Genomic DNA, 27757 nt, shown 5'->3' with positions numbered 1-27757 from the left:
GTTCCACATCAATATTTGTTTTAGTTTGAAAACTGCTGACGTCCGAGATACGAGTGAGTGGGGACGAGCAGGAAGTGCGCCGCTTGAACCCTCAGCCCGGATAGCGGCGCGCTCGTCCATGCGGCGATCCGGTTACTGATGATGTCATTTCCTGAATCACTATTAAGAAGCAGTCCTCCGACACTGTTAGGCCCCCACCCCCACGCGCCAGACCCAAACTCAACCCGAGCTTATCTCCTTGCAGCAAAAAGCCGTCCCACCCAGTCCCGTCAGTTAATACGACCTACAATATATGACACTCAGCACGGATAAAAATAACAAAGCTGTCATTTCACAGAGACCAATTTGCACCGCTGGCGACGTGGCCGAGGGTCTCACCTGGCTGCTGCCCCCAGTCCCAGGTCTCGATGATGGAATGATGGACGGCCGCGGATGCGGCGGTCGCCGCCTCCTCCTCGTCTTTCTTCTCCTTGTCGTTGGCTTCATCCTTCTTCGGACCTCCGAAGCAGCCAGAGCAGTCTTCTGCGTGGCCGTAAAGACACCGTCAGGATCATTCGCGTGGATCCGATTTTAGAAGCTGGCAATTGTCGTCTTTATAAGAGGCGCAATTATGTGCAATTTTGTGTTAAAGGTGTAATGGTGCAGCAAATTTTTAAAAAAATCCGGTTTAGTATTCTCAGTTTTAAGCTACCACAGAGGTCAAAAACATGAAGAGAGCAAAGAAATGCGCGAGACCTTTTGAACAGGTGAGGAAAGTTTACATTTCAATGAGTTTTCATCCCATCAATAAATTCAGACCTGACTAATTTGCTTCGATCGAGTCATTTCCACACCGCAAAACTTGGAATATCTTACATGGTCCAACATCTTTTGTGGACTCAAAGTGTTGCCATGACGGCAATTAAAAAAAGAAAAATTAAATTCTGCACGTTTCTGAATTTTAAAGCGACAGCAAATACATGAAAATACTGATAAATATTGAATGCTTCAAAAAATGAAATTTAAAAAAAATGAACCAACATATATATTTAATATGTTTACAATGAAATGCAGTTAGTAATGGGGTTAATGAGAAAAATGCTATTTATTGTTCCCCCCCCCCCTTGCTGTTTTTGACACTTTTGAATAATTGAAACACACCATGGGTCAAATTGAGCAAAGAGCATTTTGGTGTTCCGCAGGGAAAAAAAAATTAAAATTAAAAATTAAACATGCCAAGATTGTGTCATACCTGGGTACGCCGATTCTTCTCCGTTGAACGTTATCTCTTCATCCTTCACCATTTCGTTCCACATTTCGCTCAGTCCTTCTGCGGAGAAGGCCCACTACCAGAGGTAATAAGCCAAAAAAATGAATAAATCAACATACCGTGCATGCATTTTTATATATCCATACATTCACATTTTATAATTTTCACATAACCTGAATCCCTGAACTAAAAGTAAGTGCCTGTGGCTGGAGGACTTGTCCCAGGTTGAGATTCACCTGCCAATACGTTGGCATCAATGCCCACTAAACGAGCCACTTTGTGTTGAAAGCAACTGTCGCTATCTGAGGCACGGGCGCTTCAACACCACACACCATCATGTCCAAATATGAAAACGATTAGACCAAACACTTTGGGATTGGAAAAACAAAATATGAATTCAAAAGACGGGAAGAAAATTAACCAGGCATCATTTGCATTCACGAAGGTACGATCACTGGGTTACAGGTTGCAGGGCCAAAAGTAAAATTCCAAATTGGGCAATGTTCCAAGGGAATTATAAGAATTAATTGTGATTTATTGAGTAAAAAGTAAGTTTCTTTCGGTTTGTCCCTTTCGGGGTCGCCACATGCATGCAAAAGAGGTCATTCTCCTTCCCCACATCCAAGAAAGGCAGAGAATTCTCACGGGAGGTTTCCAAATTTAAAAAAAAAAAAAAGATAGAATTTTGCACCCTGACGAGCCACACACCGCAGGATGCTTTTCTGGGATATTGAATTACATACCTGTAAATCTATCTTGAGCCATTTGTCATGAAATCTGCTCTGAGCATCGAGGTTAAAAGACGGAGACGGCATCTTTCCCCCACCCTCCCCTCTCGGCTGCAAACGCAGCCAACCTGAAAATATTGGAAGAAAAAAAAAAGACTTGTCTGCAATACAAATCAGATGACACATGAGTTCATCCACAGACCAGACGTGACTAAACAAACGGAATAAAAAAAAAAAAACCATCCAATTTATTACATGCATATAACAAAAACACCACTCATCTCCTCATCATATGATTGCAAAACTAGGATATTCACTTACAAGATTTAACAGCAGCCCCCCTCCCTCCTTCCATCCCCCACCAAAAAAATAGGTTGCTGCTGCGTCTATATTTAGGTGTTTTTATTTTGATCGCGACGCGAATGTCACACGGTCGTTGCATCGTTGCGCGAACGCAACGTTGAAAATGAACAGGGCAAATTAACGGCAGGGGTGGAATTACATTTCTTTTTGTATGTACGTGGTAATATCTAGTTTATGTGTCTATATATATATATATATATTAATCGTGACATGACGATGGGAATGTGAGCTAAAACATCACCGCCGTGGCTTTATAATGCAACCCGGCCTGCCACGGTTAAGAAATTCAAAACGCAGACGGGTAAAAATAAAAATAATAAAAAAAAAAATCATATTAATATTTAGTTAGAATTAAAGCCGCAAGGTAGGCAGCCCTTCCGCTCGGCGGCTAAAGCTAATATAGCTTGCTGCACGTTAGCCACGGCTAGCGATGCTAAACCAGCAACCGTCATGCTAGCCCGGTTCGGAACACACTTCTGGAGGAGTGACATCCGAAGTAAACGGTTCTTTTATGAGGGGAGAATCAACAATGAAAAGACAACACAAATCACCAGAGAGTGAGTTAAGTTTACCTGCGGTTCTCCGCTGACGTCTTCGCCGTCCTCTCCTTCGCTACTCTACTGCATTATTTCTAGTTGATTGACGGGTCGCCGACAGGGGCGCAGAGCACGGAGACACGTGACGTAGCCCCATCGGGTTTGCTTGTGTTATTTGAGCGGGGCCTCCCGAGGGAAGCGGGGTGGAGTTGGTGACGGCGAGGCTTGCTGCTTTCGAAGCGCCGCTCCGTCCGCTCGGCGTACGGTGGTAAACAAATCAAGTGCTTCTTCCGAATTCAAGGCGGGACCGACGCTAGCTGAATCGCTGTGCGTCCATGCAGTCGACTCGACGTACGACTTTTGGAGTTTACGAACGGAGATAGATAGATAGATAGATAGATAGATAGATAGATAGATAGATAGATAGATAGATAGATAGATAGATAGATAGATAGATAGATAGATAGATAGATAGATAGATAGATAGATAGATAGATAGATAGATAGATAGATAGATAGATAGATAGATAGATAGATAGATAGATAGCCTTTTTTTATTCGCACATCTCAATGAACTAATTTACTCAAATAGTAATCCTCTACATAAAGACACCTGTGTTATTAATTCCTTCAATTAATAATCATCCAGAATGATGTAACTTTATGGACTGAGATTGTCCACCTTTTGTCGTTCAAGTCTGTTTTGAGCTAAAACTACAAATCTAAAAAAAAAAAATGACTGGATAGCTCATTGGTCACCAAAACTGAAGTAGCCATCCGCCATTTTGACACTCCTAAAACAACCATGCCGACCTGTGCAGTTAATCGCCAGTTTCGTGCCTGTGAGAAAATATTCCACAGGTAAATTTAAATAAATTACTTTGAAACTGTTAAAGTTTGTATGTAAAGTTTGTTTTTTTTTTATTTTGTGATGGGCTTAATTCACTTGAGCAAAGTTTTGTTTCCGGTTGTTGTTGTTCACCGTTCACTCTCCGCTTCACCTTTATAGGCCGATGGTTTTTCGCGAAAAAGCGATGTCAATATTTTCCCAAACTTCATCAGTGGATAAGCAAGAAAACACATCTTGTGTGAAGTTTTTGATGAATTTCATAATACAGAACGCTGCAAAGTGAATTTCATTTTCAAATGCGAGGAAACAAGTTTAACTTTTCTGTGTGAAATAGGACGTCGCAGAGAGAACAAATGAACAATGCGTTTAGCATGTATTTTCCCATAGCAAGTCCTTATTTCCAAAAATATATCAAACTGATTGAGTTAAAATTGAACATTTTTATGACGAAAAATGTTTGTGTTTTTTTTTTGCTGTTATGAGGATAGTCCTTCACAGCGTATTTTGAGAAAGGTTAACATGTCACGGAAATCGGGCCCTCGGTAAAATGGAAGGTTTCTTGCTAGTCATGGTCTTCAATGTCTTTCTTTTGCACTTGGCCTTTTTTCGGCTTACCGAGTCGAATTAAAAATCCTTCATGTTACCATAACTGAAAAAATGTCAAGCTCACGCGACCAGTTTTGATTCTACATGTCAAAATTTGAGGAAAAACTTCGCCATAATCCAACCTGTAAACCATGTTCTCCACACGGTTTGGGAGTACCAAGATGGCGGCAAGATGTGTAAGCAGTGACCCCGTCCAAAAAAAAAAAAAACGGAATTGAAGCCAACTGCGCATGCGCACCCTTCCACATCCTGGTCCTCATATCCCGGCATAGAGAGTCCAGTGAACATTCTCCAGTAGTTTGTGGAAAATAGAACGAAGGACATCGGAATGTTTTCAGACTGGGAGGCGAAGCCAGCCGTCGGTATAGCCATAGCGGTTATTTCCAGCTTCATCAACGGCTCGACATTTGTGCTTCAGAAGAAAGGGATACTACGATCACGCCAACGAGGTACCGACGGGACGAAAGCGGATGGAAGTTTTCATAACTTTGGATTTAAAAAGAAATAAAAAAAAAACATGCCTATCCGATCAATTCCAATGGATTCAAGTGATCCGAATTCGGACATTCACTATTTTTTAATTTTCCCTTAGGGGTTTCATATTTGAAAGATGCGGTGTGGTGGAGCGGCACGTTATCCAGTGAGTTTGGCGACCCCTGCCGTTGAAACGGGGAAAGATTTTGTTTCTTGGTAGGCCTTTGGGGGGGGGGTGTTGAATAATTTTTCATAACCAATTCCTGATTTTTCCTTTTTCTGTGGAACCTGAAATACGTTGAAATTCATTTTCCCGTGACATTCAGTGGTCGTAGGTCAAATTGGGAATTTCCTGGCCTACAACGCGGCCCCCGCCGTCATCGTCGCGCCGCTGGGGGCGCTTGGAGTTCTATTTGGGTATGTCACGTACGTGCATTCATACCATCCAATTTTTATTATCATTTTTAAAACGAGGCTTTTTACGATTGGGTTGTAGATTCTCCGCTCCTGCTTAAAAGCTAGCGAGACCATTTTTAAATCAAAATAATGGGGCCAGTGGTAGAAAAAAAAGTGGTTTTTGACTAATCAAGCAGATTTATTGAATATAAATTAATAATTAATACATAAATAAATTGATAAATCTAACAAGTGTATTTTTAACAATTTCATACTTTTTACAAATAACGTTTTAAAAATATAGTTTGGCGGCGTGCGTAACTTAAATATATTTTGTAAAAAAAATCAACTCAGATTTGCTCAAATAAAATAAAAAAAAAGGGTATTTGGGATATTTTCAAACTATTTTATCAAATATTTATTAAGATATATCATTAAGCTTAATGTAAAAAAAATAAGTTAAAAAAATCAGGTAATTAGACCAATGATTTAACATATGTTCTGTACCAAACTTAGATTTCGTCAAATGAAATAAAATATTTTATATTTAGATTTTGTTGAATAATATTTTAAAAAGAGCATTTTGAACCAAAAGAGTTTTAATTTTCGGAAAAAAAAATTCAAATAAATAGATTTTCTCAATGTGTTAAGTTTAATATGGAGCAATTAAACATTTTCTCAAATCAGAGTCTAACCAATGTATTTTGGACTCAACTCAAGAATTCTTTTTTTTTTTTTTTTAGACCAATGACACATGTATTGTATTTTCAAAAAGTACAAATATAAAAGTGTATTTTGGACAAAACTAAAAATGTGGTATTATGTGTGTTGGGGAGGGTGCTCGATGGCAGTAAAACAGGCCAAAATCTAGATGTAAAGAATAATATTTAATATTGTCTCCTCGCGTGATCAGAGCGGTCCTGGCGTCTCGGATCCTTGAGGAGCGCTTAAATACGCTGGGCAAGCTGGGCTGCGTGTTGTGCTGCTGCGGCTCGGCGGCGCTGGTGCTGCACGCGCCCGCTTCGCAGAGCGTGACGACGGCGCGCCAGCTGGAGGCCGGGCTGGCGGACCCAGGTGACGGCGGCCTCATCGCCTCGCTCAGTACAAGCTCGTAACAAGATTTCGTTTGTCGTTTCGTTTTTAGGGGACTCTACCGTGAAGGTGTTTTTATGCAGTGATGTGTTTTTTTTTGCAGTGTTTGTGACCTACGCGGTACTGGTGGCGCTGACGCTGGCGGCGCTGATGGGACGGACGGCCCCCGCCTCCGGCCGGCCCGACGTGGGCACGTACGCGGCCATCTGCTCCCTGCTGGGATGCTTCACGGTGCCCTGCAGCAAGGGCCTGGGCGTGGCGGCGCGCGACCTCCTCTCGGGCGGCCCGTCCGTCGCCTTGTTCCTGGGCCTGCTGGCCACGCTGGGCGCCGGCGTGCTGCTGCAGTTGTTCTACATCAACAAGGCCCTGGAGGCGTTCGGCTCGCACGTGTTCGAGGCCGTCTACTACGCGGCGTTCACGGCGGCGGCGCCGGTGTCGTCGGCGTTGCTCTTCGGGGAGTGGACGGCGCCGACGGCGGCCGACTGGGCGGCCGGGCTCTGCGGCTGGGTCACGGCGTGCGTGGGCGTCGCCATGCTGCGCCTGTCGCAGGAAACCTCGCTCGTCTGGAAGCAAACCAAAAAGACGGCGTGATACGGGCTTTAACACATTTTTCTTTTCTGGTGCTCGGGTCCAGAGCGATTCCCCGGATACGCGCGGTTCAGAAGTCGCAATTTTGCCCGGAAGCAGACCAAGAGGAACCGCTTTCGTGTGAACTAACACATTTTTTCCTCTGTTCAGGTTTGCAGGGAATATGTGACAAATATGTAACCCTTGCATAGACGTTGTTCAGGATTCGCACACCCCTATACAGTTTTTATTTATATTTATTAATGTGTCTAAATGGGCTGCACGGTGGATCAGCTGGAAAGCGTCTGCCTCACAGTTCTGAGGTCCCGGGTTCGACCCCGGACCCGACTGTGTGGAGTTAGCATGTTCTCCCCGTGCTTGCGTGGCTTTTCGGGTTTCTTCCCACATCCCAAAAACACGCGACATTAACTGGACACTCTAAATTGCCCCGAGGTGTGATTGCGAGCGTTTGTCTCGATGTGCCCTGCGATTGGCCAGCAACCAGTTCGGGGTGCACCCCGCCTCCTGCCCGTTGACAGCTGGGATAGGCTCCAGCTCTCCTGCGACCCTCGTGAGGATAAGGGGCTAACAAAATGGATTGATGGATGGATGTCTAAATGCCAAAAGTGGAATTCTTATTAACTTTGGTTTACAGTGCTAGCATATATGATATCAGTTCACTTTATTCCAGTGTGCTATTGAAGCTAGTATGCTAGGTAATACTATTGTATTGATGAAAGTACCTAAATAACAAAACATTTAAGTACCGGAGGGTCGTGATTGTGTACATTCTAAATGCATAATGTTGATGCTTTATGATCATCTATGTTTAAAGTGTTTTGTCCGTCTATAAACAAATACAACCCCCAGCGGGAATGTTATACAGGAATCTAAAAAAAAAATCTCCGCTGTGAGAAAGCTGCCAAGCAGATACTATGCAATGAAAATGGGCCACTGGACAGTTTCGGCTCTCATCATCTTAGTTTTGGATGAAAATGTGTAAAAACACTGCACTAAATGCATTACATTTCCTTTTGTAGTACGCGAAAGGTTCGTTTCCTCATTGCATTTCACTTGTATTTAACTTAACAAAGTTCAATAATTCAATATTTAAGAGCTATATTTTTAATATGTATTTTTATTTATACGAAACTCTACATTTTAATTGAATTATTTAATAGTCTGTTTCCCTGTTTTGTTTTGTTTTTAGCACCGAGTGCCTTTGCCTTTTATGACCATGTATTGCTGTACTCACAATCTTTCTCTTTGCCACTGTCGATAACTTGTGTGTTTTGATAAATATAAAGAAATAAAGAGAACTGACCTGTTGTATGTTTTAGCACATAACTGGAAAAAAAAAAAAACAGTCAACAGATGAGGGAGACAGTTGAGTACATTGCTGGCAGCCATAGCCCGTTCTAAGCCTTTTTAATGAACCTATTTGTGTAATTGACTCTCCCCAAAAATTTGGTTTTAGATGGCAGAAAAGTGTTTTTTGTGTGTATGTATTAGACAAAGCTATGGTGAGAATAAATGAAGCTTCTCCCTTTACTTCAACATGGTTGCTTGGCAACAAGATGCATCGCTTGGCACCCAAGCACTATTTTTACACTAGACATTGCTTTGTCCTGCCCTTTTAAAAAAGTATATGCAAAATTGCCACTAGATTGGACGTAAATCTGCTTCTTGTGACTTTTCTGTGGGTCCGTCCAATAAGCTTTTAATGAAGTAAAATACTGCATGTGTTTCGTTTTTTTAATAAAGATTGGGAAATGCTGAGTGGCGTGCGAGGTGGCCGTTGTTAAAGAAACAGACGCAGGTCTGTATTGTACGTGGCGTGGGGTCGGGTCGGGGCGTGGCGTGTGATTCCACGCGTGAACACCTTGGAGCGCTGGGCCGGTGCCGGCTCCTCCACAGGCGGCCAAAGCAGCCCAGCGAGTCCGCCCGGTGTGCCAGCCACCCACCCAGTCGTCATCGCCGGCTTTGGTGGCCGCTTGACGGGAATGGAGGCGCAGGCAGCGACGATTACCAAGTGGCCCCGCGTGTGAGCTTCAATTAGCCGGTTGTCGTGGGCTGTCTCTAGAAAGGTACTTTCCCATCAAATGAATAACGAAAACATAAAGTAGCCTTTTTAAATTGTATTAATTTTTTTTTTTTTTAAGGAACGGTGAACGACTTTGGGTAGCCGGAGTTAGCACCTTGCTAGCTCACGCGTGCATCCGGGAGTAGTTCTGCTTACTCGCCTTTGTGTCCGACCGAACTCCAAACCAATGTTTACATTTGACCATTTATCACTTTATTGTTTTGCACATTTTCAGCGAATGTGATGAAATTAAGTCCAACTTTGCCGGTGCGCGATGCGAGCGCGCTAGCTAGCCACGAAGCTAATTGAGCTCACCTGCCGAGGTCACCTGAATGTCTCACGACGATGAAGCAGGAACAAACTAAAAAAAAAAAAAAAACAAACCGAAGGACTCTTCATTAACATAACGCGGCGCGTGACGAGCTGTCAAAATGACACCTAGTGGGACGTGAGGTGGCTGCTGTGGCGTTTCCACGGGAGAGCCAGCCGGTTAAACGAGATTGTGGAGTTCGCGATGGAGTGCGGCGTCAACGCGGTGGACTCGAACTTGTTTTCGGGGCCCAATTGGACTTTTGCTGGCGAGGACGGTGGGTTAATTCGTTAAAAAAAATACAGTGACAGAATGTTTTGGGAGTTTTTCACTTCTTCTTTCAAGTGCTTGACTTGGCTATTGGCAAAAATAAATGTCTGCACTGGTAGGAAGCTATAAAAAAAAAAAAAACTACGAATATACTGTACTTTACTACAAAATACATTTGCTTGTTTAACTATCTGTATTTAAATGTTGAGTTTTCTGATGACATTTTACAGATATCTGTACTTGCTGCTACCTTGGTCAAAATAAGCCACTTACTTTCCTGTTTTTCAACCTCTGAGGATGATGACACTGTTTAAAAAAAAAAAAAAAAGTACATGTAAAAAGAATCTTTGTCTTAAGGTGGAGAAAAAAAAACATGAACAGCAGCAACTGTATAAACGTTACCCAGGTAGCTCTAACGACGTGTAACAAATTCAGAAAAGCAAAATATTCCTCGTCCGTAGCTTTATTGAAGACAATTTAAAAACGAGTCTAGTGCCGACGAGCTTTCGGTGTCAAGATTTATCTTAGGGGAGGGTGCACAGGTAAAGTTGCATGTCGACAATAGTTTTTTGTTGTTGTTGTTTTGCTCTTGCAAGACATGTCAGTTGAGTCCTGATAATCCTGCCAGAATTTAGCTTGTCAGCGCAGCTGTTTCTATTGTAGTATCTGGTGATAAGATCCCCCCCCCCCCACTTCTCTCATATCAGCACAATTTAACTCATTCATGGGCAGGGTGGCAATTTTTTGCCTTAGTCAGATAAAAGTCTCCTAACAGGCCACAATGAAGGAAATAACATCTTTTTCATTTTAATGCATACAGGGTTAGGGCAAAAAAGACAGATGTTATCAGTTCTGTGAAGTGGTACATACTAGAGATATGTTTATTAATTCATTCTTATTCTCGAACGACACTTACGCATTAATAATACTGATGGATTAGCATTTTGAAGACAAAGTTGGTTGTATACTGAGCTTTCTCCCTCTTGTATTTGAGGCAGCAACGTTGGGTCAGGAAGGAAAGGGAAATAACTCCGTGCTAATTTTGAACGACGAGTTATCCTCTCCCGATACCAAATTATGGCTTCAGATCAAAACACTTAAATATTTTGATACACTGAAGGACATAATGCGTGAAAATCATGATGTCCCAAAAATGGGACGCTGCCCACGAATGAGTTAATAAATAAAAAGGAACTATTTTTGTATGTAGATTTTTTTTTTTTTTGTCTTTGTTGCCAAGCAGTAGTGGCAATATTTTGTTCCTGTACTTTAGATTTAAATTTTATTTATTTTTGTAATGACTTCACTTTTACTCCCTCATTTGAAAACATCTTTACTTTCTACTCCTTACTGGCATTTAAAAAAATTCTCATCTAGTCTTAAAAAAAAATTAACTTTTGTTTTTTTATCCACTTGTTACTGTTAGGAAGTTGAGCTTTTTTTGGGGGGGGAACATTGGGTTAGTTGAGGCACACAATTCTGGTAAATTGTCAAGTTTTTTGTGTTTTTGGATCCCATCCTGATGTGATCGGACTTGTAATGCACGTCTGGGTTTCCCCCAATCAGTCTTTGCAATGGTGCCCAAAAGTAGTGAAACTAGTCTGCTGTTGGTTTCGCTTTTCCATCGACGCAAATGTGCTGATGTGTTCAGAGCAATGACTTTTTTTTTTTTTTTTTTTTTTGCCCCCCTCTCTCAGAAGTGTGGCTCGACTTGAGCTGCGCTTCCGGCCAGCAGAAACGTCTTCGCTGCCTGGCGGTCAATGTGACGCAGGCCGGCGACGCCGCCGACAACAGCAGCGGCAATAGCAGCGCGTCCGGGTTCGGGATGGCTCTGGACCGGGGCGAGTACGACTTCTACATCGGCCTGGCCCTGGCCGTCAGCTCCAGCGTCTTCATCGGGGGGAGCTTCATCCTCAAGAAGAAAGGCCTGCTGCGGCTGGCCAGGAAGGGATCCATGCGAGCGGGTGAGAAGGGCGAAACTCTGCAATTCGAGGAGAAAAAAAAAAGAAGAATAAAAGATTTGCATTCATTCTACTATGTAAAAAGATTGCCTCTCCCCCCCAAAAAAATCCTAATTGGGTGTCATGCCCTGCAGGGTGAACATAGCCATAGTGGTGTAGAATTGTGGGGGGGGGATTGTCATATGCAAAACAAAAAATAGTAATACAAGAATGCAGGAGAGAAGTGATGGACGCAAAGTTTGAAGGCAAACAAAAACATGAACGGACTGCTAACGTTCAGCAAACGTTCGATTCCACAGCAAAAGACGCGCACTGAAGCACCGTCGTGCAATTTATTTGGAATGGAATAAAACTTTTCCACTGCTGCGGATGAGTCCAGTGACGCTCACGGTTCGGGAGGTTTTTTTGAGGAGTCAAAATGTACATTCATACGAGAAAACCACAACCTACACAAACCTAAGAAAAAAAAAAAAAGTAAACATACTTGTGACGAGGTACTATCCCTCCCCGGCCTGCTAGTGTTTGTGCAACTGGATAGCCGCAAATGTGGGGAAGAAAAACCTGCGGCGGCGGCAACACTTTACGAAAAGCAGACGCGGACTTCTCCCGCGTTGTTTATTGAACGCAGTCATTTAATTACATAACTCACAATACAGCTGAAGGTAATTTGACGTTTTTTTTTTGCACAAGTTGCCGTTCCCTAACTAGGAAGTGAACGGCAACATCCTCAACAGCCGTCTTTGATCTGATTCTGAGCGACACCTTTTCCGAGGACATTTTATGCCGTTCTGGTACTCTTGCAGTCTCTCTGTCGCACCCTGCTGACGACAGTCTTAGGACCGGTTGCGCTAGACCTACTCCTGCCCGTTTTTTTGTTTGTTTTTTTTTTTTTTGGTCTTCTTGTTTTTCTTTTTTGAACAAGAATTCTTCCTCCCATCTGGCAATGCAAATGGGATGTCGCGCTTCTTTTCAACTGTTTTTCCCTCTCGTTCACCTTTCAGGTCAGGGCGGTCACGCGTATCTCAAGGAGTGGCTTTGGTGGGCTGGCTTACTTTCAAGTAAGTGAATTTAAACGTCGTTTGCATGCACCCCGGTGGAAGCCAGCTTGACTCCCGTGTTGTTCGCATTTCAGCTTGCAGGTCAAATACGTCGGAACTTTGGTAGCGGTTCATAGAAAATTGCAAGTTCCACATTTTATCTCAACTTACCCCCGCTGGGGTGCTTGGACATGGTGACATTGTTGACGTACTGTACTCATCATAGGCGAGTGGCTTTCATGCGCTTCCTAGTTCCAAATCTGTTGACAAAGGTGAACGGCTTGACAAAAAAGTTACTGACTCAAAAATGGCAGGTTCGAGACACCATATATAAGTTTTGTATTCCTCAGAGCCCCCCAGTAAACAGTAGATAGAAGCATCATCACATGGCCGCCACGTAGGATTGGGGGGACACGTCCATCAATATTATATATTTATGACCCGAAAATATGTCAGTTCCACTCTATTTGCACGCGCGGATTGCCGTAAATAGTAAAAAGGAAGTGTTGTGTGCTCAGAGCCAACAAAGCGAGTATAACAACGAGTCGACGCTCCGTGCTATTACTACTCCCGCCATTGAGCAAAGAAAACAAAAATAACGTTCAAGCGTTTGAGCCAGAATGCAAACAGGTGGAAGCCGACGTGTTGGGAGGAGCGTGGTGCTGACGACGAACAACAAGGGTTGGGCTAGCCCCAGTCAAGGATGTTTCTTCCGCGTTTGGCTGTGAAAGCTGGCACACATTCCGATTTTGCTTGGATTACAAAAATATTATTTTCAATTAATGTCCAAATTATATGTAATAATAATATTGCTTCACATTGGAGGGTTTATTGTACATATGAAATTTGGGGAGAGTCTTCAAGTGAAACAAGGTCTCTAAAAGATTCAAGGATGAAACTTGTCGTCGCACCCCTCAATTATTTTTAGCATGAAATTCAACACAAATTTATTATTTACGTTCAGTGAATTATTATTATTATTATTTTTCTGTGTTTCAGTGGGTGCCGGTGAGGCAGCCAACTTCGCAGCCTACGCCTTCGCCCCCGCCACTCTGGTCACGCCCCTGGGCGCCCTCAGCGTGCTGGTCAGGTACGCAGAGAAACTTTTCACTTATTAGTGACCGGCGACCAGTTCGTGGCGTAGTTAGCTGGGATAAGCTCCAGCCCTCCCGTGACCGTTGAGAGCATAAGCGGCTCAAAAAACTGATGACTTTTCCCATTTTCACCGAAATCTCCGTAGTTTTGATTTTTTTTTTTTTTTTTGGTTTGTTTGTTTGTTTTTTTTTTTCTCAGCGCGGTGCTGTCGTCGTACTTCCTGAGCGAGCGCTTGAACCTTCACGGTAAGCTGGGCTGCCTGCTGAGCGTGCTGGGCTCCACCAGCATGGTCATCCACGCCCCCAAAGAGGAGGAGATCAGCAGCCTGGAGGACATGGCGCAAAAGCTGGTCGACCCAGGTAAAAAAAAACGCCAACGCCGTACTGGAATGGGGAAATACCCAGCTGTACCCAAGGGTAGGGATTTTTGTCTAAATTCATCATTTTCAAGTTTAACGCTTTGCTTATCAGTATTATGTTTACATCAAACTACCGTTTGGCTCTCTTAAGTGCAACAACTTTATCCTGTACACCTTTTTTTTTTTCTTTTTTTACTTAAAAAAAAAAAAAAAAATACTTGTCTGTCAAAGTACCGTAATTCCCGGCATGCAGAGCGCACCTGGTTATAAGCCTCTCCCAGTAACATTAGTAAAGGAAATACCATTTGCTACATACATACGCCGCAGCTGTGTAAAAGCCGCAAGTGCCCACGTTGAGGCACGAGATATTTACAAAGACGGTACACAGAGAGTTCAACGCTAGTGCCAGTGCCAGTGCGTATTGCTAACGCCGCCACTCTAGCACCGTGCTAACAGGGCCAGTTAGAAAAAAACAAACAAAACAACATACCGGTAAAAATCAGACACAGGGCAGTAACACGCAAGCGCAGCGCTAACAGGGCCAGACCCGGTAAAAGTCATTTCCTCGACACATATATTCCACCGGTCTCACTCTTACCTTTTCCGCTCGAGTGCCCCCCTGCGGCCCTTAGCGTGTGAAAAAAGTCGCAGTTTATAGGCAAAAAAAAAAAAAAATGTATTGCTCACTAAGTTTTAAAAATGAAGTCTTAACACAGGTAAAAAAATATTCATGGAAATTTACTTTTAAAATAAAACTGAAGTGTACTGAAATGTTCTGTATTGAATTAAAAAACATCAAGCTACTGTAATTTGAATGAATGGTTTGAACATTTCAGTGATTCTTTGACATACCACTAGAGGGAGTCGTCCCCCCCCCATTTCTTGAAAGTTCAGCCTTTTAACGCAGTCCTTTTCTCTTCCGTCTTTCGTTGAGGCTTCTTCATCTTCGCCATGGCGGTGGTGACGGTGGTCCTGGTGTTGATCCTGGCGGTGGCCCCCCGCCACGGGCAGACCAACATCCTGGTGTACATCGGCATCTGCTCCCTCATCGGCTCCCTGTCCGTGTCGTGCGTCAAGGGCCTGGGCATCGCCATCAAGGAGGCGGTGGGGGGCACCAACGTGGCGCGCTCCCCCCTGGCCTGGCTCCTCCTGCTGGGCCTGGTGGCCTGCGTCAGCACGCAGATCAACTTCCTCAACAAGGCGCTGGACATCTTCAACACGTCCCTGGTGACGCCCGTCTACTACGTGTTCTTCACCACGTCGGTGCTCACCTGCTCCGCCGTCCTCTTCAAGGAGTGGCAGCACATGGGGGCGGCCGACGTCATCGGCACGCTGACCGGCTTCCTCACAATCGTGGCGGGCATCTTCTTGCTGCACGCCTTCAAGGACGTCAGCGTCAGTTTGGCCGCGCTCGCCGCCACCGCCGTGCGCAAGGACCAAAGGAACGCCAACGGCGCGTACCCCGACGCCAACGGGACTTACCAACTCCTCCGCAGCGACGACGGCGGCGAGGAGCGCGACGTGCCGTTCGACGCCGTCTCCAGGCGCAACGGGAGCCTGGCGTCGTAAGGACGCCAAAATGGAGACAATCGGGACCAATGGATTGTACTCGTTTTCCTTTGCCTTACTTCCACGTTTTCTCCTCTTCTCACTTTTCCGTTCAGTTGTAGCACTGGAAAAAAAGGCTGTTGGGAATCACTCGCTATGAAGGAACATCGAGAACGGTTAAAGCAAAAAATATATACACACATCTCCTGAAACTATCGGCTTATATTGTTATTCACAATTGCCCCTGCGTGGGGGGGGACAAGCTCGCTGCAAAATGATCCATTTCTCACGTTAAGCGATTCATGTACTTGACTAAAATGAACGTTCTATTTTTGTTCCATGAGATGCTGACACCCTAAACTCCCAAATACAGCAGTGCCTTGAGATAAGACTTCGATTCATTCTGTGACCAAGTTTGTATCACAAATCAACTTTCCTGAAATGAGTGGAGTTGCAATTTATTGGTTGCAGTGTCCCAATAAAATGCCAACAAATTTTTGAAAGTAGCACCTTACTATACTTTATAACAAATACAAATAATATTTGTGGTGTTTTGCGTTTAGAGGACAGAATAAGACAAATCTGATTAATACACTTTTTTTGGGGGGGGGGGGAGTAGTTTTCCATTTCTGCTGCTTTTTGTGACGCTCACTACCAACATTTAGCGCTCATTGCTCAGCTCACAACTCGGCAAAATCTGCCAAGGCTCGGATTTTGAAGTTGTGAGCAGTCATCAGTTAAAGGCACTGCTGTATTTTTAACATTTTTCACTTCAGAGCAAAAATTACAGACTGCCCAACTAAACAAAGCCGGCACGTGTATCTAAAACAACCGCATAACTTTTCCCAACGTCTTCTAGCATAATGCTAGCCCACAATGTAAAACACAATAGGAAAGCTAATAAAACTAGCATTGATGTCGCATTAAGCAAAACTTTTCACCTACCGTGCATGCAACTGGTCACGTCGATCCCCGAACATGATTGGGGTACCAAGGACAGGTTTAAAAAAAAAAAAAAAAAACCAAACTTGAAAATGTGTGAAATGAAGCTTTTCTATTGTAGATGTAGATAACATTATTTTACGCAGGCAGATATTTCATACCAATTTATTTTTTTTAACAAAATGGGGCAACAATTTGACCCGCAAGATGAACAGGAGGAGATTTGAACCCCATTTTCACCCCACTGGAATGATCCTGAATATACTTTATAATGAGGTGTTGCCATCACTATAAAATTGTTGTAATATTTTAATGTATGTAACTTTTTTTCAATTTAAAAATGAATGCATTCTGCAGATGACTCTGTTACATATTTATTGGAATAATAAAAGAATGATTACAAGTCAAGGCACAGTGAATAGAAATGCGTTCAGCATGCAGAATACGAAAAGAAAAACTTCACCTCACCTCTAATGTTCCACCATCACCACAAAGTTTTTAAATATTAATCTCTTAAAAAGTCATCATCTAGAAGTATAAAATATCTATTTCCCGATAAGGCACGTGTGAATACAAAAAGTTTATTGCGGGAATGATACTCAAGTGGTCTTTGCTAACAAAGTCGAAAAAAAAAAAATGGGAATACATAAAGGAAATAATTGTGTTGTACATGTAAGAGGGAAATTCTTGCCGTTTGCGCTCAGCTGCTGGCCAGCGATTGGTGGATGGGCGGCTGGAAGCAGCGCACGTGCTCCACCGGCATGTTCTCGCCGTCGCCCGACTTGAGGTACTTGTTCAGGATGGCGAAGATCTCGTTGTTGAGCACTTGGAACTTGCGGATGCGGTCCACCATTTTCTTCAGCGGCTGATGGAAAGCGGGGAGGGGGAAAAAAAAAGATGATTGTTGTCAAGCTCAATCTATTCCATCGTGCAGAATTAAAATAGCTGAGGTCGGAGAATTTTTTTTATTTAAATTAAAACTTTAAATTTATTTTGAATATTTTATCAAGGTTTTTTGAAGTGAAAATTGATTAGAGTAAAATTTCAGAAATTCTTAAATCAAGAAATATTACATTCTTAAATGTATTCAATATGTACAAAAAAGGATATTTTTTCAAACTGTGGTGAAGAAAAAATCTTGCCACAATTATACAAATAAGCATTTAAAAATCTATGTAAATTCACCAAATAATTCATAGGTGATAAAATAACTTGTAACCAAAATGATTTTTTAAATTGAAGTAAAATAATTTATGACAAAACTTAAATTTTGCATTATGTATATGTAATAAATTAACCTGGATTTTGAAGAACAAAGTAATTTTTAAATGATTTAAATGCATTTGTACATTAAAGCTTTTTTTTTTTTTTTTAACATGCTTAAAGCCATTATTCATCCATCCATTTTCTTTGCCGCTTTTCCTCACAAGGGTCACGGGAGTGCTGGAGCCGATCCCAGCTGTCAACAGGCAGGAGGCGGGCAGGGTACACCCTGAACCGGTTGCCAGCCAATCGCAGGGCACATCGAGACAGACAACAACCGCACCTTGGGACAATGTAGAGTGTCCAATGAATGTTGCATGTTTTTGGGGTGTGGGAGGAAACCGGAGTGCCCGGAGAAAAGCCACACTTGCAGGCACGGGGAGAACACGCAAACTCCACACAGGTGGGACCCGGATTCAATCTCGGACGTCAGAACAATGAGGCCAACGCTTTACCAGCTGATCCACCGTGCCGCCATTAAAGCCTTTAAATTGTCCCCGAGTGTGAATATGTGTGTGCCGGTAACCACTCCAAGGTGTACTCCAGTAAAGTACTCACTACGCTCTTGATGATCTCGTCCTTGCCATCGTGCTTCTGCACTTTGAGCAGGTGGTAGCTGAAGTCCAGGATGTCGAAGCGCCGCTGCTGGCCCAGAAGGCCGATGATCATGCAGCCAGCCCAGTGGAGGCCGTCGCCAAAGCACTGCCTAAAAACCGGACCGGAACCGCGTGACTGTCAGTGACAGCAGACAGGTCACTTTTCACTAGTTTGGTTGCTCTACGTATGGTAAAGTAGCAACTGTTTAAAGGTTTGTAATGATCACATTACCATAATTCCCGGCCTACGGAGCACACCTGGTTATGAGCCTCATCCAGTACATTTGTAAAGGAAATACCATTTGGTACATACATACACCGCAGCTGTGTAAAAGCCGCAAGTGCCCACGTCGAAACCTAACGTTAGCGCCGCACTTAAAAAAAAAAAAAAAAAAAATACCTGTAAAAATCAAGGCAGTAACACGCTAGCGCAGCACTAAAAGGGCCAGACTGGTAAAAGTCACTTCCTCGGGACATATATTCCATCGGTCTCACTCTTACCTTTTCCGCTCGAGTACCCCCTTGCGGCGGTTAGAAAAAAACGCAGAAATTACCTGCATCATCGCATAGGGCTGAAAAAAGCCGCGATTTATAGGCCAGAAATTACAGCATCCATGCAAATTTTCATAAGCCTGTCCGTGACGTTTAGCACTAATTTAACTGTATGTTAGCATTAAGTTAGCGGAAATTTCTGTGATTTAGCTCAACGTTTTGTCTTTTGTCGTCTGTGGGACCTTGAGAATGCAGAGAATAGCCGTAATCTCCGCTCATTTCTATTAGCCCTTCTATGGCATTTCAAATGATGTTAGGATTAAGACAACAATGGTTTGGCGCAATGTATAGGTGTCAAAATAAACTAATCCTACAAAAAAAAAAAAACCTCTACTTCAGTACACCAAGTGCTTCCTCTGTTATTTCCCTCCGCTCAGTGAGAGGGAGGGGGGTACGGCACTCACTCGACGGTGAACTCGTGGGCGCCGACGGGGATGCAGTAGACGAACTGCATGGCGCTCCACAGGCGGTGGAACTCGACGCACTCGTCCACGTGCATGACGCCGTTGCTGGGCAGCGGGCCGCGCCAGATGGGGTCGTCCAGGAAGCCGCGGACGCGCGCCAGGATCACCTCGAACATGGACAGGCCGCAGCAGAGCCGCTCCTTGGTCAGCAGGTCGCCCTCGCGGGCGATGGCGATTTGCTGAAAAATTACAAAAATTGTACTTAAACGATGACTCAAAACATATCGTACTCAAAAACGTAAAAAAACATTTTTTACTCGGATATGTGTTAAAAAAAAAAAAAAACTTTGAGACTAACGGCAAAGGTACTGCACTTAAAAGTTAATTTATAACTCAAGTTCAGGCAGCCGTAACTACGCATAGGTTAAACATTAACGCTGCACTTGAATGCAGGAAGGAAAAAAAAATATGTATTGCATGTTAAAGTCGAATAAAAACTGTTCTGACAAAAAAAAGTCTCAAATTGATTATAAAAAAATTAAATGCAAATGTGTTCATATTGTATGTAAAAGTGAAATAAAGTGGCCCAACCGCGCGTAGCTACAAATTTTCCCAAGAATTTGATGCACGTTAGAATTGCCCTGATGTTTGTAGGATTTTAAAAAAAGAATATGCAGGGATATGTATATAAAAAAAAAAAAAATAAAATTTATGGAAAATGTATGATTAGGTGAATCCAAGAATGCTGAATCATGAATATGTGAGGGTCTAGTGCACAGAGGAACTGTACTTAATAAAAGGAATAAAAGGAAGTTTAATGCCTTACAACACTGGTGTCAAAATCAAGGTCCGAGGGCCAGATCTGGCCGCCGCATGATTTTATGAAATCACATGTATAAACTTCCCATGATTTTTATTAAAAATCTGTACCAAAATTTCAAATTGTCATATGTTAAATGACAACGTTGAGATATCGCAAGCATTTTTTGTGTTGCCAAACAACAATAGTTGAAAAAAAAAAAAAAAAAACCTGTGGCGTGCCGAGACGCTCGATGAGAGGAACCAGATGCAGCGCCGTGTACTTTGCCTCCAGGCGCTTCATCTTGGCGTCCAGTCGCTCACCCTCTGCCAACATGCACGCACGACGACCGGTCACTTCATGAAATACGCTTGCATGCACATTCTGACTGAACAATCTATTAATGATTGCTTTGTGCATTTTTTTAACTGGCTTTTCATTTGTATATTATTTTTTATTTCATTTTCACAAGGTGACTTTTTCTAATTGAACAATATTGTTATTACTAAAGGTTATAGTTAATTCAATTTAACCCTTCAATGTTTTTATTAAATGCAGTTATATTTTTATCAACAGGTAATTTTCATTATATTATATGCTTATTATGAAATAAATTTCATATTACTCTGCTTAAGCATCATACATTTATAATAATTTAAACAATACATTTTTTTGTACTTATGGTACATTATTCATTCAATTATTTCCATTTTTAGTTCATTAACAGCATCATTATTTTTAGCTAATTTGTATTTACTCCATACTCAGATTTGTTTTTTCTGAACACATTTAACGTTATCTGTTTTTAATGAATGCCCAAATTCAACAATAGCATGTTTGTTCATTTCACTGAGATAAAAATATGTATATTAGCACACAATGTATTTTCTTATTAGAGGAACAAGTATTTTTGTGTTTTAGTATACATTTATCCATTTAATTATTTGAATAATTACGGGATATGAAAAGTACACTATTGTACGTGAAGCTTTTTTAAATTCTTGTAATATTACCTCTATTACCATTTTTTTTTTTATTTCCCCAATTTTAATAGCTGCACTTTTTATCCTTGTATGTATTAAACAATACACTTACTACTTTGTTGGAGATGATTGCAATTCAATTGTTCTCTCGTTCATTTTTTTTCTTTTAGTCGTATCGTTATTACCGTGGCTGAAGTTGATTTACATTCAACTTAAATCCATGTAATTCTTTTTCATTTCTACTATAGTAGCACCTTCACATTTGATAATTTTTGCTTTATGTGACAAAATGTTTATGAGGGTGGTTTCGCAGTTTACCTTTGACGTGGACTCTGGGCAGAATGTTCTGGAAAGGCGCCGCGTGCAACAGGTCGCAAACCTCCTCCTGCGACTGCACCGCAAAAACAACAATGCGCTTCATCAGCTACACCCAATCATCGTCTGGGCTCTGTGGCGGCCATTTGTCTCCACCTCATTTGCTTTTTCTTCAACATGAAAATGTAATGAAACTTCTCTCATTGTGTCTTTTCAAAGTTCAGCGCTTCAATCGGATCAACAAATACACTGTCGAGATCAAAATGCATCATTGGACATTGTCGTGGCCACTTTTAGGTAGCCGAAACCCAAATGAATGGCGCGATTTCGACGCCAACGTGCGGCTGTGCCCGTACCAGACTCTGCTCGCTGAGCAGGCAGAAGAGGAGGGCGTTGCCCACTTCCCGCAGGTTCTGGAAGCACACCGTCTTTAGCTCGGCGTACTCCACGATGTCCTTCAGCTGGTGGTGGAAGAATTCCAGGATGCCTAGCAAAGACATCCAAGGTCAAACAATGAAACAACAACTAATCGGTTACCCGATGAAGCGACAATTATCTTGATAATTTATTAATCGTGAAGAGGCGTTGTTTACAATTATTCAAATGCTGACAATTTCAGCCTGTCAACAGTGAATACTCGCAGAATTCTGCAGTCTTCCATAAAAGCAGACTAATTTATCTTTATATTTAATCAAAATGAGACATTTGCAAATGTCTGCTTTTATTCATCTATTTTCTCAGCTGCTTATCCTCGCAAGGGTCGCAAGAGAGTGCCGGAGCCTATCCCAGCTGTCAACGGGCAGGAAGCGGGGTACACACCCTGAACTGGTCGCCAGCCAAACGCAGGGCAAATAGAGACAACCAATCGCATTCACAATCACACCTCGGGGCAATTTAGAGAGTCCAATGAATGTTGCATGTTTTTGGGATAAAGGAGGAAACCGGAGCGCCCGGAGAAAACCCACACAGGCACGGGGAGAACATGCAAATTCCACACAGGCTGGTCTGGGATCAAACCCGGGACCTCAGAATTGTGAGTCCGACACTTTCCAGCTGATCCACCGTGCCGCCCTTTTAGAAAACAACGTTCAATATTTTGGGCAATTTATTTGGGCATCAGAATCAAAGGACAGAATGTACAGTTTGAAATAAGGTCTCGTCTCTGGTGGAAGTTTGAATACAAATAATCGACAGATTAATCGATTATGAAAAGTATTATTAGTTCCACAACCAATTGCAGCCCCAACTCAAAAAAAAAAAAAAAAAAAAAAATCCTCAGCAAGCAGAAAAATCCATGCTATTTTTTTTTTTTTCCTGTTTGTTCCTATATGCATGCGATCTTGGACAAAAATGAAGCAAATGAGAGCGCACACGAACCTGGCGAGCCGTACTCATGGCGAGGAAGGCGGCAGATTTTGGGCATCACCTCCATCAGGGTCTTCACGTACTGCATGATGGTGCCCTGGAGCTGCAATGGCCGGCCGGACAGCGGACACTTCATTAGGTACACAACGGCCGCCCAAACGTCGCCGTCGCAACGCTTTCGATGGGACGCACCAAGCTCTTGACCACCTTGAGCAGCTCTTCCATCACCACGGCGATGCCCTGGTAGCCCAGCAACCGGCACATGACCTTGATGTGCGGCGGGCCCACGAAGTTGCGGTAGCAGCTGAAGATGCTGCTGTACGTCAGGTTTAGCGTCTGTCGCGACATACGTGGGGAAAACGGTCAAGAACGAGCTGCATCGGGAAGTAATAAAGCTCAGGTGAGGAAGAGGGAAAATACGTGAATGACTGACAGACACTAATAAAATTTGAAAATGCTTTTCCTGTACATTACAGAAAGTGGGAAAGGACAATTTAAGTCTAAATGGAATTTCCCGTTAACTTAACACGATGCCATCAAACTGCTGTTATTGCATTTGCCTTTTCCAGTTAAAAACAGAGGACAGGATCCCAGAAATATAAAAATATAAAGTGGGAAAATTCAAAATATGCATACAATTATGCTTAAAGTGGGCGACGGATGAGTCACATGCGCTCTTTGTTCACAAGGTGTCACTGTGGGACTTATCAAGGATGCGGAGAGCAGATATTCATTTTTTTCCCCTTCAAAAAAATGAAGCACTCGGCATGTCAGCATCATTTCAGGAATGGTGCTTTGTAAAAAATTTTTAAATATTCAATAGGAAACTGCTGGTATGTCTGCTTTTCAGGAGCCGATGTTTGCTTCTCCGTCAATCTCGTAATAAGTCTCGGAACTTGGAATTGTTCACATTTCAGCCATCCACCTCAGATGCCTCCCCCGCCCCTCGTTCCCACCAGTCCGTCGCCGACTGCGCATGCACCCGAACGTGGCGGCTAAAACGAGGGCGCGCTCATCCAGGCTGCCTGTCGACGGCGGCATCGCAGATGTGACTGGTTGAGACTCGGTAAGTCTCACGTGTTCTGCGGTCAATTATTGTGCGAAACCTGGAATGCGTTTTAGTATTCCTCATGGACGTGTGTGTGTGTGTGTGTGTTTTACGCTTAACAACGACTTTAATAATGCGCAAGACCAGTAAAAATTAACGTCACAAATGAAATTTGAAGGGACGTTTTGTTTTTTTTGACAATGTGATGGTGATTTTCAGATCAACATTAGTGACTGTCAAAAATAGTCGTGGAACTTCCGCTACTCTTGCTGTACGTAGAAAAATCACTGCTTGATTGCAGATCAGTTTTATTTAACTAATGATTATTACATTTGCATTTAATTTTTAAGAACGTTTTGCTTTAATGCATTTAACATGGTCCAAGTTTTTTTTTTTTTTTTTTTTTACATTTAATGCTTCATTTTTTCACTTAACTCAATTGTCAACGATTTCTTTAAACTTTATTTTGCAGTATTCAAGTGCAGTATTAGTGTTCATAATGCTATAGTGGATTCTTGTATTACTACATCTACTTTTGGGGAATAACACCTGTGTCATTTTTGATGAGCACTATGCCAATGATACTACTTTATTTGAATAATAATAATAATAACAACTTTTTGTATCCAGGCGTCCATCTTCCACTTATCGAGGGACAGTAGTTTAGCGGGGAAACCCAGATTTTATATAAATTTATGTAACATCTCTTAAAACATTATTACAGAATGCTTTGACAGATGGAGTAGAACACAAAAAAAGCACAGACAGATATTGTCATATTCACAACAAAATGTAAATAAATACCTTTTAAAATGCACAAAGTCCAATGTCCAATAAAAATAAAGGTAAAATTCAATGAAATGAGATGAAAATGTGTTATTAATCATGTCAGTCAAGATGGTGGTTCTTGGACGCTAAATATTTATTTATTTTAGGCGGAACGTTGTGCAAAAGGCTTGGAAAGCATTGATCTTGGGCAATAATTGGGATATTCTAAAAGGAGCCAAATGTTCAGCGGTGACTCAATGACCTCGTGGCAAATCACCAAGCAAGATTATGTAATTTAATCCCACCACTGACCGGGGCTTTATTCCAACAATCCCCTGTACAGAATGCTTATTATTCTGGCATTGTTACATCCCGTTGCCTGATCCTCATGCGGGATTGTGGCGCTATTGACAGTTGTAATTAATGGCAAAAATAAGGCGTGGGTTATTCAAGCGGGGCATCGGATAGCGCACTGATATTTTGTTAGCATTTTGCTGTGAGACAAATTGGTGGAGCGTCAGTTGCACAAGGCAGATGATAACTGCTTGCTTATGAGACTTTACACCGATAACTGGCATTTTTTTGTCCATCCGATCGGTTTTGATGTCATAATTCGCTGACCCGATCAATGATGTCACAGATCAGCTCAGAGAAAGACATTTACTCTGCATCGCTGTCGTGCACAGTATATCCGACTCCAAAAACAAATTTTTATTTCGAGATGTTTATGTAAGTTTTATTGTGTCTTTTTGAATGGCTGACAAAGCTATATTTTAAAAAAAAAAAATAAAAAAAAAAAAAAAAAAAAAGATTTGAGAGACACGTTGAGTGAAAGACGGCACATAATGCACGGAACAGATAAACAAAATCTTGAATTTTTGCTTGATGTACAGCGTCAGCAGTTGAACAAGTCTGTCATACTTTACGCCTCATAATGTGAAGAAAAAGTCGTTGCCTGGATGGCAGTATATGTTTCTCCAAAAACAGTTTTGTGTCGTTCAGCAGTAATGGTGCCTTCACTGATGTGCAAATTTCCAATGGCACTAACACGCCCCCATACCATCAAAGATGCTGTTTTTTTTTTATTTACATTAAATTAGTATATTTGATAGCTTTTCTTTTTAGTGTATTCAATTAAATATAGGTTGAACCTGATTTGCAAATCATTGTATTGTTTTTATTTGTTTAACACAGGGTTGCAACTTCATTGGAATTGGATTTGTGTATGGGTTAGCCTAAATATAAAGAGTCCAAGACATTTTTGAAGTGTTGATCTTGCATTATTCTCAAAGGTCTTTTCTACTAATAAGGTTATCGTTTTCCCCAGACAGGGAGCATTTTTCTCTCATGGCGATCGCAGTCTATAACATCTCAGCTACCTCTGCCAGGGTGAGCTGGCCCCCGTTGGCTGGCTGCCTGGACACCTTCTACAGCGTCATGTACAGCCCCAACTGGAACAGCCTGCTCATGGCCTTCAAGCGCAAGAGCTTCATGCACGAAGAGCGCATCCCCGTCAGCCAGACCGCGACCCACCTGGCCAACTTGCTCCCGCAGACCACCTACTTACTATGCGTCACGTGCCAGGCCGCCAACCCGGTGCGGGACCAGTGCCAAGCATTCGTGACCCTCAACAACAGCGGCGAGGGGCAGGACCGGACCGGCTGGGAGCTGGGCACAGGCGCCTGGTTGACCTGCTGCATTTTGCTGCTGGTCATTGCTGCCGTCCTGCTGTGGGGGTGCCTACAAGGGGTCTGCACGGGTCGGGGGGGCGTCGGTATTGGAGGAGGCTGCTCGGTGGTGACCGACGCAGTCCGGTCGGGTCGCTCGTCGTCCGGTCGGCTCTACACGCCCAGGGGCAGCTGCGACAACGGCGACCTTCACGAGCTCAGGACGCTGGCTCGGCTGTCCGGGAGCGAGCCGGTTTGAGGCAATTGGATTGAGGTCATCGCCGTATTGTCCGGCCCAACGAATTATGTAGTCGTGTATTATGGATTATTATGGAATCCTATGTGTCGGGAAATAAAACCAAGCCAATTCAAATTGACTGCTTAATTCAGTCTTTTAATCTGCATGAGTGAATCTCTTAATCCTAGTAAGTAAGGTAAAGTGGAGCAGTTGTGGATGAGAGTCCATGTTCGAATCCCGTGTCAATAGGCCAAGAACCTACCATAATAACTCAAATACGAAGAGTGTGTGTGTGGGGGTGGGGGCTTAGTTTAGTTCTTAAAATCAACGTCATAACATGAGTTGACTAAGTATGGCAGACGTACATCTGACGTACCTATTACTGCATCTTCACAATTTTTTTGTATATACATTTTTAAATGTAGTGAGTTTTGGCAGTTCTTGTGTCAGTTTTCTACCTTTTAGTCAGATTTGTTTTTGTTGTGTTTGCATCCGTTTTATGCATGATTTCTGTCAGGCTTTTTTGTTCTGAGTGAAGCTATGGCTGAGAGAGAGACCAGGTTTCATTCCTAAGTGAGGATTTCAGTTTACGAGTTTACCGTCCCTACGACGTTAACCTAGCTCCAATTTGTATGTATACGGGTGTTAACTCAAGGTGGGTAAAGTGCCACTGACCTTAGAACCATACAGATACTGGGGTTGAGCATTGGGCGGCTTGTCCCTTTGGAACTCCTGAGAAAATGGCAGGACGGTGCGTACGAACCTGAGCACAAAAAGTCAAGAGCTCAGACCAAACGGACCCGTTCTAGCAAGTCACTGGCCGCCGCCGTGCCCCCGCTACCTGTTGGTGGAGCCGTTGTAGCAGTAGTTGGGCAGGAAGTCGTAGTTGAGCTCCCAGAAGACGTGCAGCGTGATGCGGCCGTAGGGCGCCGACACGTTATGGTTGGCCTCGCGGAACATGGCGTCAAAGCTGTCCAGCGTCAAGAACTTGCAGAGGAGCTTGTGCGTCAGGCGGTTGATCTCCAGGAGGCCTTCCAGTTCCTTTAAGCGCCAAAGACTTTGCTTTAGAAATGGGGTCTGATAAGCTGATTAAATCGGTACCTTGATTTATGAGAGCCCCTAACTTACAAATTTTCTGAGTTACATGATAAACATGAGTTAATTTCATACAGCATTCATATATGAAAAGCCATTCTGTGTTAGTGTTTTCAATGACAGTCACTGCAATACTTTTTGAGGAAATAAATAATAATCAATAAAAATACTTCAATTTCTTAGACGATTTGGACAAAAT

At 42.7% G+C, this 27757-nt stretch overlaps 5 protein-coding genes across 11 annotated transcripts in view; 3 read left to right on the top strand and 2 right to left on the bottom strand.

Moving 5' to 3' along the window:
- The window catches only part of herc2 (HECT and RLD domain containing E3 ubiquitin protein ligase 2), a 54962-nt gene extending 51934 nt beyond the window's left edge, over positions 1-3028 (bottom strand). For all 3 annotated transcript variants that reach the window (XM_061825557.1, XM_061825558.1, XM_061825559.1), the window contains exons 1-4: positions 2913-3028; positions 1993-2105; positions 1232-1325; positions 379-522 (exon numbers count right to left, since the gene is read on the bottom strand). In XM_061825557.1, the coding sequence (XP_061681541.1) occupies positions 379-522; positions 1232-1325; positions 1993-2064 (310 nt within the window). In that variant the 5' untranslated portion in view covers positions 2065-2105; positions 2913-3028. The remainder of the gene's footprint in view (positions 1-378; positions 523-1231; positions 1326-1992; positions 2106-2912) is intronic.
- Positions 3029-4572: 1544 nt separating this feature from the next.
- Positions 4573-7794, top strand: nipa1 (NIPA magnesium transporter 1). Of its 3 annotated transcripts, none has more exons than XM_061824024.1 (5): positions 4573-4781; positions 4925-4972; positions 5133-5223; positions 6116-6313; positions 6398-7794. In XM_061824024.1, exons 1-5 carry the CDS (start codon positions 4661-4663, stop codon positions 7071-7073), a joined length of 1134 nt encoding a protein of 377 aa, XP_061680008.1. In that variant the 5' UTR covers positions 4573-4660; the 3' UTR covers positions 7074-7794. The 3 variants fall into 3 exon arrangements, with proteins under 3 accessions (XP_061680008.1, XP_061680010.1, XP_061680009.1); XM_061824026.1 differs by having other exon boundaries at positions 6116-6276; positions 6398-7014; XM_061824025.1 differs by having other exon boundaries at positions 6116-6303; positions 6398-7014.
- Positions 7795-8660: 866 nt separating this feature from the next.
- nipa2 (NIPA magnesium transporter 2) lies at positions 8661-16026 on the top strand. The gene is made up of 6 exons (XM_061824027.1): positions 8661-8948; positions 11222-11488; positions 12487-12543; positions 13522-13612; positions 13816-13976; positions 14910-16026. Exons 2-6 carry the CDS (start codon positions 11350-11352, stop codon positions 15542-15544), a joined length of 1083 nt encoding a protein of 360 aa, XP_061680011.1. The 5' UTR covers positions 8661-8948; positions 11222-11349; the 3' UTR covers positions 15545-16026.
- Positions 16027-16529: 503 nt separating this feature from the next.
- The window catches only part of cyfip1 (cytoplasmic FMR1 interacting protein 1), a 28361-nt gene continuing 17133 nt past the window's right edge, over positions 16530-27757 (bottom strand). For all 3 annotated transcript variants that reach the window (XM_061824020.1, XM_061824021.1, XM_061824022.1), the window contains exons 22-31: positions 27305-27504; positions 27139-27226; positions 22935-23078; positions 22755-22845; positions 21734-21864; positions 21381-21453; positions 20311-20405; positions 19281-19519; positions 18287-18434; positions 16530-17330 (exon numbers count right to left, since the gene is read on the bottom strand). In XM_061824020.1, coding sequence (XP_061680004.1) covers positions 17166-17330; positions 18287-18434; positions 19281-19519; positions 20311-20405; positions 21381-21453; positions 21734-21864; positions 22755-22845; positions 22935-23078; positions 27139-27226; positions 27305-27504 — 1374 coding nt within the window. In that variant the 3' untranslated portion in view covers positions 16530-17165. The remainder of the gene's footprint in view (positions 17331-18286; positions 18435-19280; positions 19520-20310; positions 20406-21380; positions 21454-21733; positions 21865-22754; positions 22846-22934; positions 23079-27138; positions 27227-27304; positions 27505-27757) is intronic.
- Positions 23089-27127, top strand: LOC133502983 (fibronectin type III domain-containing protein 9). Its single transcript, XM_061824028.1, has one exon. The coding sequence runs from the start codon at positions 25906-25908 to the stop codon at positions 26482-26484; it is 579 nt and encodes a 192-aa protein (XP_061680012.1). The 5' UTR covers positions 23089-25905; the 3' UTR covers positions 26485-27127.

This window comes from Syngnathoides biaculeatus, chromosome 7, assembly GCF_019802595.1.
Source record: "Syngnathoides biaculeatus isolate LvHL_M chromosome 7, ASM1980259v1, whole genome shotgun sequence".
In the NCBI taxonomy this organism is placed as follows: domain Eukaryota; kingdom Metazoa; phylum Chordata; class Actinopteri; order Syngnathiformes; family Syngnathidae; genus Syngnathoides; species Syngnathoides biaculeatus.
Note: the sequence above shows the minus strand (reverse complement) of the source record. Positions and strands in the feature narration are given on the sequence as shown.

What these genes read in the sequence shown, in the direction of transcription:
- nipa1 (XM_061824024.1), top strand. Translation starts at nt 4,661, where the DNA reads ATGTTTTCAGACTGGGAGGCGAAGCCAGCCGTCGGTATAGCCATAGCG. An exon ending in ACTACGATCACGCCAACGAG is followed by an intron (nt 4,782 to 4,924) that starts GTACCGACGGGA and finishes ATTTTCCCTTAG; the next exon opens with GGGTTTCATATTTGAAAGAT. An exon ending in GTGGAGCGGCACGTTATCCA is followed by an intron (nt 4,973 to 5,132) that starts GTGAGTTTGGCG and finishes CGTGACATTCAG; the next exon opens with TGGTCGTAGGTCAAATTGGG.
- nipa2 (XM_061824027.1), top strand. Translation starts at nt 11,350, where the DNA reads ATGGCTCTGGACCGGGGCGAGTACGACTTCTACATCGGCCTGGCCCTG. An exon ending in GCCCTCAGCGTGCTGGTCAG is followed by an intron (nt 13,613 to 13,815) that starts GTACGCAGAGAA and finishes TTTTTTTCTCAG; the next exon opens with CGCGGTGCTGTCGTCGTACT. An exon ending in GCAAAAGCTGGTCGACCCAG is followed by an intron (nt 13,977 to 14,909) that starts GTAAAAAAAAAC and finishes TCTTTCGTTGAG; the next exon opens with GCTTCTTCATCTTCGCCATG.
- LOC133502983 (XM_061824028.1), top strand. Translation starts at nt 25,906, where the DNA reads ATGGCGATCGCAGTCTATAACATCTCAGCTACCTCTGCCAGGGTGAGC.